Source organism: Psittacula echo (assembly GCF_963264785.1).
Source record: "Psittacula echo genome assembly, chromosome: 2".
In the NCBI taxonomy this organism is placed as follows: domain Eukaryota; kingdom Metazoa; phylum Chordata; class Aves; order Psittaciformes; family Psittacidae; genus Psittacula; species Psittacula echo.
Window position 1 is genome coordinate 149284435 of NC_137737.1, and position 13630 is coordinate 149298064.

The following is a 13630-nucleotide window of genomic DNA, read 5'->3' on the forward strand; positions in this document are numbered from 1 at the left end:
AAAAAAAGTGTTTAGTTGGGGGAAAATTGGATTATTTAGTAAATTAAATGTAATTTATTGACTTTATTTGATAAATTGTTAAGGACAGGTATTTTGTTCTTGAATTTATATTCATCGAAATAGCTTACTTGCACCTTTTTGTAGAGTCTTGCAGTACTGAGCTAACCACCTAGAATATCATCAATAGCAGAGTTAATGCATTTGAACTCCTCTGTTGACAAGCTAGATTTATATTTATTTAAACCTTTTGATTCTGAAATTATATCTGTGCATATAACAGTTGCAATATTGAGTTCTAATTTCTTGAACAATCTCTTTAGCATATTGGACCTGCAATACCGGAAGTTAGTTCAGTTTGGTTCAAGCTGTATATTTACCACATAACTGGACAAGGGCCACCCTCTCTGTTGCTCTCTAAAGGAACACGTCTTCGAAAGCTTCCAGACATCTTTCAGGTAGTGTATGTGTGGATTTATTCTTCCTCCCTTTTCCTGACACTTCAAAGATAGGCTGTACCCTATTTAGGGATAACAAATGAAGTCAGAGGTACAATTCATTGTAGGTGATGTACCTTTTCTAGAGGCAAGTTCTATGTAGTATTTTGTTTTCTTTCTAGGTTTTGAAAAAGGAATGCTCCTTTATCAAAATGTGACTCCAGTGTATTTGATGCCACCCATTTCAATTTTAGTGTAAAATGTGGTACTGCAGTCACTGTGAATTTAATCAATGCAGGTGATTGCCTCATGCCTGAAAGACTCCAGATGCTACCTTGTCCTGTTCTCTCTCTGAGATGCTAATAAGGACAAATTTGCCACAAAGAAGTACTGCTGGGTATTGTGTATGCTAGTTAAACCTAGGTGGAAGTGGCTAGGGCAACTTGCAAACTTGCCTGAACCAGAAATCATTGTATCTATTGACTTTGATTTGAAAGGCTGGAGACACTGGGCAGTGTTTGGGTTTGGTCTGGAATTGGTAAAATAATGTTGTTCAAATATATAGTTGCAGAGAGGCCTCCACAGTTTTCACCTCATGATTCTAAGTAAAGACTTGAGGAGCTAAATACATTAAAATGGTATGGAGACCTTCAGCAGTCATCTCTGGCTCTAGGATCTGTAGATATATTTTCTATTCCTCAGACCTTTCATGTGGCCATTCCCTTTCCAATTTCAAACATTTTGTAGATACCTCTAATTCTAAGATTCACTTTAAAATAAAATAGGATTACGTGAATCAAGGCTTCTAAGCAGTAAGACCATTGACGATGAGCTTGATTCAAACTTTAGTCTGTCATTAGCTTAAACTACCAGTAAATATATGGAGGGTGCAGTTTTACTCATAAAAATCATTTAGTGTGGTAGCCTTGGAAAACTTCAGTACTGCTTGAATCTGTGTGCTGATAGCTGAGATTTTCTTTTACTAGATAATCTCACATTCTGCACTATCACAGACTTACTGGGGCTATTTTCCTCTGTGTGCATATGTGAGTGCTTCTCTCCTGTTGCTGTTTTGCAGTGTCCTCTTAAGGAACTGTCATAGAATCATAGAATAGTTAGGGTTGGAAAGGACCTTGAGATCATCTAGTTCCAACCCCCCTGCCATGGGCAGGGACACCCCACACTAAACCATGCCACCCAAGGCCTCATCCAACCTGGCCTTGAACACCGCCAAGTGGGGATTGATACATCATTGTTCTTTGTAGATACTGTTACTTTATCTAGTCTATATTTTGCTTTTAAATTTGTGGGATGATTCTCATCTCTTATCTGCTAGGAGGCTGCCATAACGGCCATACAGCTCTACAGGAATGGGCGGGAGACGTCTCCTGTTCAAAATAGCATCTTAACTTTGAGGTTGGCAAACTTCTGTCCTTACCAGGAATATGCACACGAGTGATCCTTGGTACAAAGTATTACACTGTGGAGTTGTACTTACTTGTAGTAACTGATTACATAGGATAATGCCTAACTTCTTAGTATTTTACTTTATGTGCTTGGATAGTCCATTACTACTGTAAGTACTCTTAATTTCTCTCTTCTAGGCTTATGATCGCTTACTAATAACATCTTGGGGTCATGACCCAGGAGTAGTTCCTACTTCAAACGTGCTCACAATGTTGAATGATGCTTTAACACATTCTGCTGTTCTAATTCAGGTACAGTGTGCTCTGTATAAGTGAAGAAAACATGCATAATTTTTTCAGTTAACCTGTTATATGGTGTAGGAGATGTAGGACAACGTAGGAGAGCTACACTTTTGCCAAGAGCTGAAAAATAGGTTTAACTTCTGTAGCCAGTGCTGCTATGATTCAGTGGTGGTGAAGACATGGGGTTTGAGCTGAATGCGTATTATGTGTGCATTACTGTATTACAGGCAAATAGAATTGAGTTTTGCTAGCTAAAAGTGAGGTGTGGATTTATAAGAGTGGGAATATAGGAAGCTGGAATAAAAGTGAAGAGCTCACAAGCTTTTTAGACAGCAGTGGTGTAAGGTAACTGGGAGTATGAACTGTTTATTCAAGAAACGCTTCAGAGTGCTTAATATTTAGCTCTTACGGTAAAGTATGAATAAAATATGCCTCATAGATAGGGTTTGTCTGTTTGGAAGAAGTAAAATAGCTTTGTCTTCTGTTTCTTCTATTCAGCTGAAGTCTCAGAATTAATCATACAAATAAATAGATGTTTAATATTGTAAGAAACATAAAATTACACATTCTCAAAGGCCCACTTGTAACTGGAGAGAAGAAATTGCTCCTCTTTACTGAAGTTTAACTTCATTGTGTTTACTCCTGTGTATTTTATTTAATTACATATTTCAGCTAACTGAAATGTATAAACTGCTCAGAACTTTAATGTGTAATATCTCTATCTGTTCATTTGCTTCAAGTTCTCTGTTAGTCCTTTAAAAGGAGCATAAGTAGGACTAAACTAAGCTGATGAATATTTGTTTTGCTTCTAATTTAATTTCTTGATGTTCAGGGGCATGGCATACATGGAATGGGAGAAACAATGCACATACCTTTCCCATTTGATGAAGCTGAGCAGCAGGCAGGTAATTGACTGTCTTTAATGTGATCCCCATGCCACCATATTTAACTTTCTTGCACATTACCTTGTGCTGTAAGGTTGCAGTAATCCTTTTAATACAGATTTTTTATTTTAATACAGATTTTCTTGCAAGTCAAGTTAGATAAGAAAATTGAAAGACTATTTAAATTGTTAACAAGTCTGTTCTGAGCTTAGACATACAGTCTCTTCGTTTGTATCTTACCTGTCCTAATTAGGATGTGTTTTCTGGCCTGTCTTCTTTCCTAGCACAGATGTAAAGAAGTAACTCCCACAAGCACCTCTGAATCTTTCTTTGGGCATACTTGCTTATTAACTAGCATATTTACTAACTGAATAAATAATAGAATATATGGGAGATTTTAGTATCTCTTTAACTGTAAAGACTGATGAGACCAAAACTGAACAATCAATCTTGATGAGTAGCACTAGGAACTATTATGGAGGGTTTTTTCCCTGGGAAGAGCTTAGCTAGCAAAATCTATTTCTCCAAAGTCTGCCGAGCTCGAATGATTTTTGAAAGGCAGGAATTAATGTACTCTGAAATACTGTTGATGAGTAGGACACAAGATTTGCATAGTTGAGGCCATAGCCTTCCCAACTGAGAGCTATCATAAAAGTATGCATTTCCAGATGTGAAATCTAAAGTTATTTAAGCTAGAACCTGGGCCAACTAGGAATAAAGCTAACTTCCTAATTTAGTTTTTATTAGGTTCAAAATGAGTTACTTTTATATTCACTTTCCCTGGGATGTCTGTTTTCTTGCAACTTGATGCTAAGTGAAAAATCTCGAAAGCAGAATCTAAGTTCTAGCATGAACAACTCAATGTTGAAGCTCCTTGTTAACCTCTAACACTGTATTGTGATTCTTCGGAATTTCAGATACGTGGAACATGTATCTTGTATTGAATTGTCCAGCTCTTTCAGTACCAGTATTTTATGGCAATCTGATTCCTAGCTGAAGCTTGCCATCTCTGCTGTCCGTATGTGACTGTGTGCGAGAGAGCGAGATAGTCTTCTGTTTGCATTTTTTTGTTCTCCTTTGCTCTTTTACTGTACTGTAAAATACTAGCTTGTGTTTGGTGTGGGAAGACAGTTATTATCTGTTATCTCAGACCTACCAATGTGATCGCTAAGATGGAATGCTACAAGGGAGAAAAATCCACATAAGAAACTTAGTCTGGCCTAGAGATGAACTATATGGTTATGGAGGAGGCTTCTCATAAAGTAAGCTGGAATATGTGTTGTTTTCTACTAGACTTCTCTCGTGTGAACATGGGCATTCATACGGCTTTAAAAATACTGAGAAACAAAGTAGACTTGCAGCACTTTTGTGGCTATGTCACTATGCTGAATCCTTCAAGTCGGCATGCTAACAGGAAGCTGAGCGATGCTTCTGATGGAAGAGGTTGGTAAACCAATAACGGTCATTTTTCATAGAATCATAGAATAGTTAGGGTTGGAAAGGACCTTAAGATCATCCAGTTCCAAACCCCCCTGCCGTGGGCAGGGACACCTCACACTAAACCATCTCACCCAAGGCCTCATCCAACCTGGCCTTGAACACCGCCAAGGATGGAGCATTCACAACCTCCCTGGGCAACCCATTCCAGTACCTCACCACCCTTACAGTAAAGAATTTCTTCCTTATATCCAGTCTAAACGTCCCCTGTTTAAGTTTGAACCCGTTACCCCTTGTCCTGTCACTACAGTCCCTGATGAAGAGTCCATCCCCAGCATCCTTGTAGGCCCCCTTCAGATACTGGAAGGCTGCTATGAGGTCTCCACGCAGCCTTCTCTTCTCCAGGCTGAACAGACCCAACTTTCTCAGCCTGTCTTCATATGGGAGGTGCTCCAGTCCCCTGATCATCCTCGTGGCCCTCCTCTGGACTTGTTCCAACAGTTCCATGTCCTTTTTATGTTGAGGACACCAGAACTGCACACAATACTCCAAGTGAGGTCTCACGAGAGCAGAGTAGAGGGGCAGGATCACCTCCTTTGACCTGCTGGTCATGCTTCTTTTGATGCAGCCCAGGATACGGTTGGCTTTCTGGGCTGCGAGCGCACACTGAAGCCGATTCATGTTCATTTTCTCATTGATCAACACCCCCAAGTCCTTCTCTGCAGGGCTGCTCTGAATCTCTTCTCTGCTTAACCTGTAGCTGTGCCTGGGGTTGCTCTGACCCAGGTGTAGGACCTTGCACTTGGCATGGTTAAACTTCATAAGGTTGGCATCAGCCCACCTCACAGGCGTGTCGGGGTCCCTCTGGATGGCATCCCTTCCCTTCAGCATATCAATTGAACCACGCAGCTTGGTGTCATCAGCAAACTTTTTGATTGTGTTCCCTTAATTTTGCTTACAGTCACTTTAGCAAAGGATTAAATTCCTTGATTTGGAACTCTACGAAATACTATCCAACACAGGAAATCATTTTGAGTGCAAATCTATTGGCAGTAAGTTTATTATTCTTTGTGACTAGCTAAGAAATAGCAGATACTGACTAAAGAAATCATTGGACTAGAACAGTCAAAAGAAGAAAAAAAGAATAATTTCAAAGTTGTGTCATTGTTACAGGCAAGAACTTAATCTTTCATGAATGTGTTTGGGATGCCTAATGACTAAGTCCTAAAATGAGTCAGGCCATATGTTTCTCCATATTGCCTCCTCCAGTTTTATAGCTATCTGGTCTTTAGGCAAAGCTTGTGTCATATTCCTTACATCCATTGGTAACTAAACTTGTTCATCTGCATGTTAATGTAAGAATTACTTCACCTGTAGGAGAGGCTGACCTAGCATCAGGATCTGATGTAAATGGGAGTACAGAATCGTTTGAGATGGTAATAGAAGAAACCTCAATGGATTCTGCAGTCAGGCAAAGCCTTGAAGGTAATAAGATGGCAGATGGTTTGTACTAAACATTTTCAGTCCATTGAGATATATAGGTTTTAAGGATCTGAACACATGTTTTTTTGATTATTGTCTGGGACAACTGCCATGCTTCCTCCTTAAATTAATTTTCCCTAAATCTTTGAGCAGTTGTAAATGTACTGTCTTAAAAAGAATGAACCCCATCCAGTGGATTCTGATCTAACTGATTCTGGGGTCAATATTCTTCCTTTGTCTTTTCTTCAAATTTGGTTGTCTTTTGGTTTACTTCCTGTAGTACCCACAACAGAACTGGAATGGGTTCCTCTGGAATTATGCTTTGGCATTCCACTTTTCAGCTCTGAGTTGAATCAGAAGGTCTGCAGAAAAATTGCCACTCATGGATTATGTAGAAAGGAAAGGTGAGCTGTGATTTATCAGCTATTGGTTTAACAGGTTGTCTGTGTTATGTCCAGAGGTTGTGCAAAAAAATAGCACCTACAGCTCAATGACTGTAATAGCAGAACTGAGCCAAGATCAGGAAATGAAAGTAAATTTGGGTGCCTTCCTGCTCATTTCCCCTTCCTAGCACCAGCTTTCTTTATTCATCCTAACTGTCAGGGGTGGGGGTGAGAGGGAAGCTTACTGGTAATGCTTTGATGTAAAATGCGTTTAGCTCTTGTGGAAATTTTCTTTACTATTGGTATCCTATATGCCCAGTTTAGTCATGGCTTATGGTCGTGCTATCTTCTGCTTTTTACAGTAGCTTTTCTTTAGGAAAGATTACTCTTTCAACAATGGGATTTTGTGGTTTATTTGTTGTTTGGGTTGTTGTTTTTCTTTCCTTTCACTGGGGCATAGTTCTAGGGAACAAAAATAAGGTTGCTTGAAAACATAGTTTAAGGGTTTTAATATAGTAATTGACCTGCTTTTTAAGTGTGTCACTAATCTGTTGCTCATGCCATGTTACCATCGTTTCCTAGATAAGCATGAGACATGATAAATTCTAATATATTAATGTCTTATGTAAAATAGCATTTTTCAATTGCAATAGTTTTACTTTAGTGTGGTGCAAATGGTAAGGAAAATAGCATTTAGTTGACTAGACTCAAGAGCAGATAAGTTAAGCACCTCTTCAGTGATGACAATATTATCAAGCTTTCTGTGTGAAGCTTTTAGCTTTGTCACGTAATATTAGGTACTACTAGAGTTACTTGTCAGCAAGTTACTGTAGTGGTACTAATAAAAATTTGTGCACCTCAGACATAACCTCTTCTCTTTTGTTTTTGACAGCCTTCAGAAACTCCTACATTCCAGTAGAAAACTATCTCTGCAGGTCCTTAATTTTGTTCATTCATTCCAGGTAAGGAACAATAATCCAGATGTAAATCATTCTATATAGTCTGTGATCCCTTTTTGCCCTCCTACTTGCCATTCTTGGGTGTATGGAAACATGCATGGTTTGGTTTCACTTTTTCTTTAAATGGTACTTGTGTAACAGTACTATCAATGTCAAATGCTACTGGTAGTGAGAAGTGAGTACTTCCCTATCCTCTTTCTAGCCTTATTTAATCCTTGTCTCTCCTGTGGTTGCTTCTTATCTGTAATTACTTCCATTGCTTTTTATGGGACTTGCGCAACACAATTGTTCTTCTCTCTTCCTGTTGTAACACAGCCTGCTATACTGGTTACTTGGTTGCTTCTTAGATATGTTAGGGAGACTTACTGCAAACCATGGATATTCTGATCTTTTGAGATTTTTATGTGCATCTCAAGTCAGTGCTGTTCCTGTAGGAAAAAGTAATATCCATTAATGTGTATTTCATTTAAGTTACTTTTTGCACTTACTGTAAGATCTTCTAGAGCTTGGTGTTGAATAAGTATAAATATGAAAAGTTGCATATTCTGAGAAGACATTTCTAAGAGCCAGGGAATAGTGATTTTGTGTAGCAAGTAAGTAGAAATGCCAGGTCTGCAGCCTGCTATAATTCTGCATGGAAGTTTAAGTTAGCAAAGCATGTCCCCATGTAGCATGGAATCTGCTTACCTGCTTATGTCGTATAGTACTTTTCTCTGAAACTGTCTTTACAGTGAGGAAAGGAACTTGCAAGTTACTTAACCAGGTAGTATTATGGATGGGGTCATCCTGAAACTGCCTTCTTATGAGAATGTTGGAGATTTCCAATAGGTTTGAAGCCTTGAAACCATCTAGCAGTCTCAAGTGGCTCCCTTTCTAATCTCTCAGATCTTTTCTCTGAGGTACACTTTTATTGCTGATGGTCATAGGAAGAAGTAAAAGGTGCTGAAGTGATTTTTAAAGGGAGAAAACCAAACTTGTGGGAAATAAAACTACTGTAAATATGGTCAAGTCAGTGCCTCCAAATACATGTATGCCTCTTAGCACAGTATGGGATAAACAGCAGTACGATAGTTGTCCTGAAGATTTTATCTTTGCATTCGTTTTGCTAGGTCTTTCCTGCACTTTTAAGCTTCAGGCTTCCCTGAAGGTTTCTTGGAAGCCAAATAATGTATGCACAAGATGCAGGTGAAGCAGCTGTATGCTTATTTCATGCTTCCCTTTGTTTATTCTCTTTTTACTTCCATAATGATTTGGTATTTATTGGATTAAAGTAACACACTTCAGAAACAGTAAGTGTATTTGTGGATTAGATCAGCCTGTTATATTCCACCTGTTAAATCCTTCATCGTTTGTCTTGCTTTTGAGACACTGGTTTGTTTTTTTTTTTCCTTCCTTTTGCTTTTAGGAAGGTATTTCAGCACTGGATCAGCTCCATGACGCTGGTTCTTCAAGTTCTCTTTTGCAGCCTATTTCTGCAGATATGGGTGTTCCACTTCCTGCCAAGAATCTCGTGTTCAAAGAAGGCGTATTATCCGAATGGAACGGATGGTCCCCTTCCTCAGTTTTTTTCAACCACGCCTAAGGAACAGGTCAAGTAGGGATTCTCATGCATTGATCACTAAATGCCTTTCTTCTATTATGATTAATTCCTAGTGCCAACCACTAAGAAGTGTACTGCTGCTGCAGCATAACCCATGTAAAAGTAGTGTTACAAAAATGTGTTGTGTTGCAGTATTGGGGACGTGCTTAAACTGTCTAGAACTTGTTACTCATTACTGCATATCTTGCTGCAACAGAGAGCTTTTTAGCTGTCAGCACTATTTTTATCTTGAGACAATCTTTCTTTTATAACTAAACATGCCCTTTCTAGGCTTTCTGATGATTGTTAAATTTCTATGCTGTCACCACAAAATTGCAATAGTAGTTTTCTATGTTCGTTACTCAGACATAAATCCTGTTTAGTTTTGTACTGTATTACTGAATATCTTTCTGTATAAAGGTAAGAGATTCAGCTCTTCCTCTGAAAGCTCAGTGATACCAACTGTTTAAAACAAAATATCATGGTGATATGGGGCATTAAGAATTGTTGAATTCTGTAGTTCAGCTTAACACTGGGGCCTTGGCAAATCAGTACAATGCAAAGAGATTTGATGCTTGCTGGAGGCTTAGTGCAGAATCAAAGGCCTGCTGATGATTTAAGGCCACTTTGAAGATGAGTGGTGTGCTTTTGCCTCTGGCAGAATTTGATGGAGGTACAGTATTATGGAAGGGCTGAAGTGGCTGGCTGTGCTCATGGGGTACTTCATGATTAGGGATTCATCTTGTTCTTTGTATAAAACCAGGAGTGACTGAGATTTGATCACACTGAGGGTTAGTCCCTTATTGTTATTTGAAGCTGGTGATGATTGCTGTGGGAAAACTCCTGATGTTGTAAGTTAAGGTAGATAACTAGATCTGTTCTGTTGATTAATGTTCGTAAGAACAGAGCTCTTTATTTTTCACTCTAGTCATTAGTAAAGGAAGATGACAGCAGAGAATGTGTAGGGAGAGACTTCTCTGAATCTGTTTTCCTTGAACCATGAGCTGCTGCTGCTGCCAAACATTAACAGTGAGCTGTTTCATTTAAAATCACATTCTGGCTCTGTGTGTATGGGGTGATTTTATGTAGCATGATTTCACTTTGTTTATATTAGGCATTAAAAACGTTTTGCCTGCTTAAAAAGAATCTGTCCCATTTAGCACACAAAGAGAAGAGATGTAAAGTGTTAAGACTCTTAACCCAGCTGTCTAAAGAACTCTGCCAACTCTTCTTTACTGGAACTGCCTTGTTTTAAGTAGTCATCATTAAAAATGAGACTTAACCATCGTGTCATCACACGCCTACAATATGTGATGGACCACGAATCTGTGGCATAGATGATGGTGGACAACAGCAAGGAGAAAAATGGCAACGTATTGATTTATATGTTTTTCTGCGTGACTGTAAGAAAAAACATGACAGAAGTTTGCAAAGGACAAACATACCACCATAGGATAATGCAGTGACTTTGGTTACAACTGTGAAAATCCCATTATTCCTTTTTACCTATGCTTTATATACATTCCTAAGGCGTAAGTGTAGGACTTGGGCTTTAAGAAACTGGATCTGTAGTACTTCAGTTTGCTCACTGCTGCTTTCTTACATCTGTTTGTTTTTGTATTTTACCAGCAGCAGCTGAACTTGGTATTCTGCATATATTATGAAGCTAGATTATCTATATAAAGTCGATCATTTACACTACAGTGATTTTTGTACTGGATGTGCGTATTCTCCATGGCATTTTTTCTAAGCTGCCTTATTTCCTTCAAGAGAAATTTAAAGAGGAATTGGATGTCAATCTGCTAGAAATGCCAGAGGAAACATTTACTATGAGAATTGTTATGTGGAGATTAATATCTAAGCACAGTAGAGGAACTAAGCAGTAGGTGATGTCTTAACTTTAAGTACTGTAGATGTTACTTTAAATGCTACAGTGAGCTGCAGTAGATGAGCTAGTTTGCTGTATAGTATCAAATTTTGCTACACACTGTCTGTACTGGTATGTAAAGTGATGACAGTGCAACTTGTATGGAAGTTTGAAAATAGATGAAAATTTCTCATTCTCACTGCATATTCTTCAGTGTTATGAAGTGAAGGATACCCTTTGTTATTAGGTTGTCTAAAGTCAAGTTTCTAAATAAAAATAACTTGCTTTTCAGAGTTGTTAAATACCCATCATTTTACAGTTACTGGTGAGAATTCCAGATATCTTACAGTTTCTTAGAACTGAAGCCACTCTAATTTAAGTGTCAACACTAGTTTAGGATCTTGTTCAAGTCTGTATATCTGAAGTTTACTGAACAGATTGCAACCAAAGAAGTCCATAAAATACCTGAAACTCAACTACAGCGCCAGTGCTTAGGATGGTCCAGAGGCTTTACTCAAAGTATGTGACTTTTGTTTTAAATATGGTGTAAAAAATAAGATCTCAAAGATCTTCATACCAAAAGAATCTATTTTATATTGTATTGCAAATAAAGACAAATTAAATCAATTTCTTTTCTTCAGGTAGTTTTATTGGCGGTCATGAAAATCACATGCATTGCATACTGTAAAGCTGTTTGAAGTTTGTCTTCAGTGAGGTTTTTAACTTGCATAAGAGATGTTGGCTTTGTGCTCTGGCATAACCGAAGTAGTGTTCAGTCTAGATGGATATACCTAAAGATGTTCAGAAGCCAACTAGAAAGTGTTATGTTTGTTTTCAGGTTTTTTGATCATGACCTTACTTCACAGTTCTTTTTTCTTTCATTGTTCTCAAATCTTTCTTTGCTTCCTTGTTCAGTGTTCCAGATGGTTTGTATTTGTATGATGGTTTTAAAGTACATCTAACTGAACACAGTTGTGCTCTTCCAGTGTGATATTGTTAATATTATACATTGAACTGTACAAAGTCTGTGTTCAATTAAATTATTGGCACATGTAACAAATGTTTACAAATAAACTGTGGTGTAGGTTAAACCATGTGCAGAATCCTTCACAAGCAGCACTTTTCTTCTTGGGCACAGCTTTAAAATGCCACTCTGTCACTGTAGTGCTCAAGACTACTTAATGTCATCAAAGGATCTTTCCTGGGTACGTGCAATTCTGCAGAAATGCAGTCTTATCAATGGAAATCTCTTATGCTTTAACCTCTGAGGAGGAGAGTCCAAGAGGATGGTGTATGCTGTATCTCCTTCAGCCACAATCTAAACCTGTGGTGTTACTGGATATTTAAAGGTACTTGCATGTATGGTTTCTTACCTATTTTCTTTGACTAAAGATATTTTTGACTAGGAACTTTGAAGAAATGAGACCAAAATTGTTATTTGTTGGTTTCTTTAAAGCAATCCAGGCTGAGGAGTCATCGTGACAAAATAACTGTGGAGAGTTTGAGTGTCTTGATTACAGTGTAAAAAAGAAATCCAGACCTAGATGGTGAAAGAAACCTAATCACTTACCACTTGTGTTTAAACCTTCCTTTGTTCTAGCTTGCAGTTCTCTAGATTTCTTGAGAATATGTGCTGTAACTTATGTTAATGCCTCTAGCTTCGTCATTGTGATGGAATACAAGGCTCCTTTTGGACCACTGAGGAAATGTATCTGATTTTATTGTTGAGCACTTAAAGCTAATATTCCCTCTCATCTCCTGGAGCAAAGTCAAGTTTGTTTTAATGCTTCTTGAAGAGGGCTTTCGGTGGCTTTGATAGTCAAGTTCACTTGCTTAGAGACTACTTGGTACAAGATGCTTTCTGGAAATGGGCCTTCTGATGAGCTGGGACTTTAGGAATTGAGCTGAGCTCAGAAACATAAAGTACATCCAGGGTTGTGATGAGGTACTTGGCTCAGAGTTCCATCTTGCACATGGAGTTGAATGACGTTGCACGATGTGCTCAGGTGGTGAAAAACTTGAATTGCTGCTTTCTGGAGGCCCAAAGCATGTGCGACTGGTAACTCCTTATATCCTTGTGTGTTTTGTTAGGTGATTCGGCACAGCTTCACTCAAGTGAATCGACAGTATCACTATGCAAATAGGGTGATGGAGGCATTAGTTTATGACAGCTTTAATGAATACTGATGTTGGATTCCTGCAAATTAATGGTGATCTAATTTGTTTAATTGTTCCCTTTTTACATTATAAATCTATGTCCTGTATCTCTAGGCTCCTGCTCTCCGCCCTTTGCTTTCCCCTCCACACTCCCAGCCACTCAAAGGAAACTATTGTTCGAAGTCCAAGCAGAACTGTGGGAGAACCTCTGCAGCCTCCATCCATTGGGGTTTTAAAAACCAGACTGGATAAAGCCCTGAGCAATTTGATCTCATGGCTGATCTTGCTCTGAGCAAGAGGTTGGATTACAGACCACCGGAGGTCCTTTTCAACCTCAATTACTCTGTTTCTGGTTATATAAAATACATGAAGTGGTTCTATACACTTGTGTTTAAGTAGGGCGAGGTCAAATGCTTAACAAAACTCAGATTGTGAGGTTGGAGAACACTGGTATAGTAGAACATTCAGCCAGTACACGCTTTTGTAAAACCAGTTCATTGCTACCAAACTACCAGCATTAGACCAGCTTTATGAATATGGTGTTTGTGCGGTTCCCGCTGCAGGGAAGCAAACGAACCAGTGACAAAAGAACTTTATGGCAACAAGAAGAGTGGGGCTAGAGCCATTACGATAGGTGTATGTTCACCTGAGGAACAGAAATGAAGCTAATGATGATAAAGGGAAAGGAATAATAGCGTAGAAAAGTGCTGGGAGAAGGAGGCAAGTGTCTGTCTGACCT

General features: G+C 38.6%; 1 protein-coding gene across 2 annotated transcripts in view; it reads left to right on the forward strand.

The window, feature by feature from the left end:
• The window catches only part of FAM91A1 (family with sequence similarity 91 member A1), a 28155-nt gene extending 16447 nt beyond the window's left edge, over positions 1-11708 (forward strand). Inside the window, exons 17-24 of one of the 2 annotated variants that reach the window (XM_080610422.1) lie at positions 321-455; positions 2039-2152; positions 2976-3048; positions 4321-4470; positions 5842-5949; positions 6227-6350; positions 7222-7291; positions 8694-11708. In XM_080610422.1, the coding sequence (XP_080466548.1) occupies positions 321-455; positions 2039-2152; positions 2976-3048; positions 4321-4470; positions 5842-5949; positions 6227-6350; positions 7222-7291; positions 8694-8870 (951 nt within the window). In that variant the 3' untranslated portion in view covers positions 8871-11708. The remainder of the gene's footprint in view (positions 1-320; positions 456-2038; positions 2153-2975; positions 3049-4320; positions 4471-5841; positions 5950-6226; positions 6351-7221; positions 7292-8693) is intronic. The other variant, XM_080610421.1, reaches the window with a different exon arrangement.
• Positions 11709-13630: the final 1922 nt, after the last annotated feature.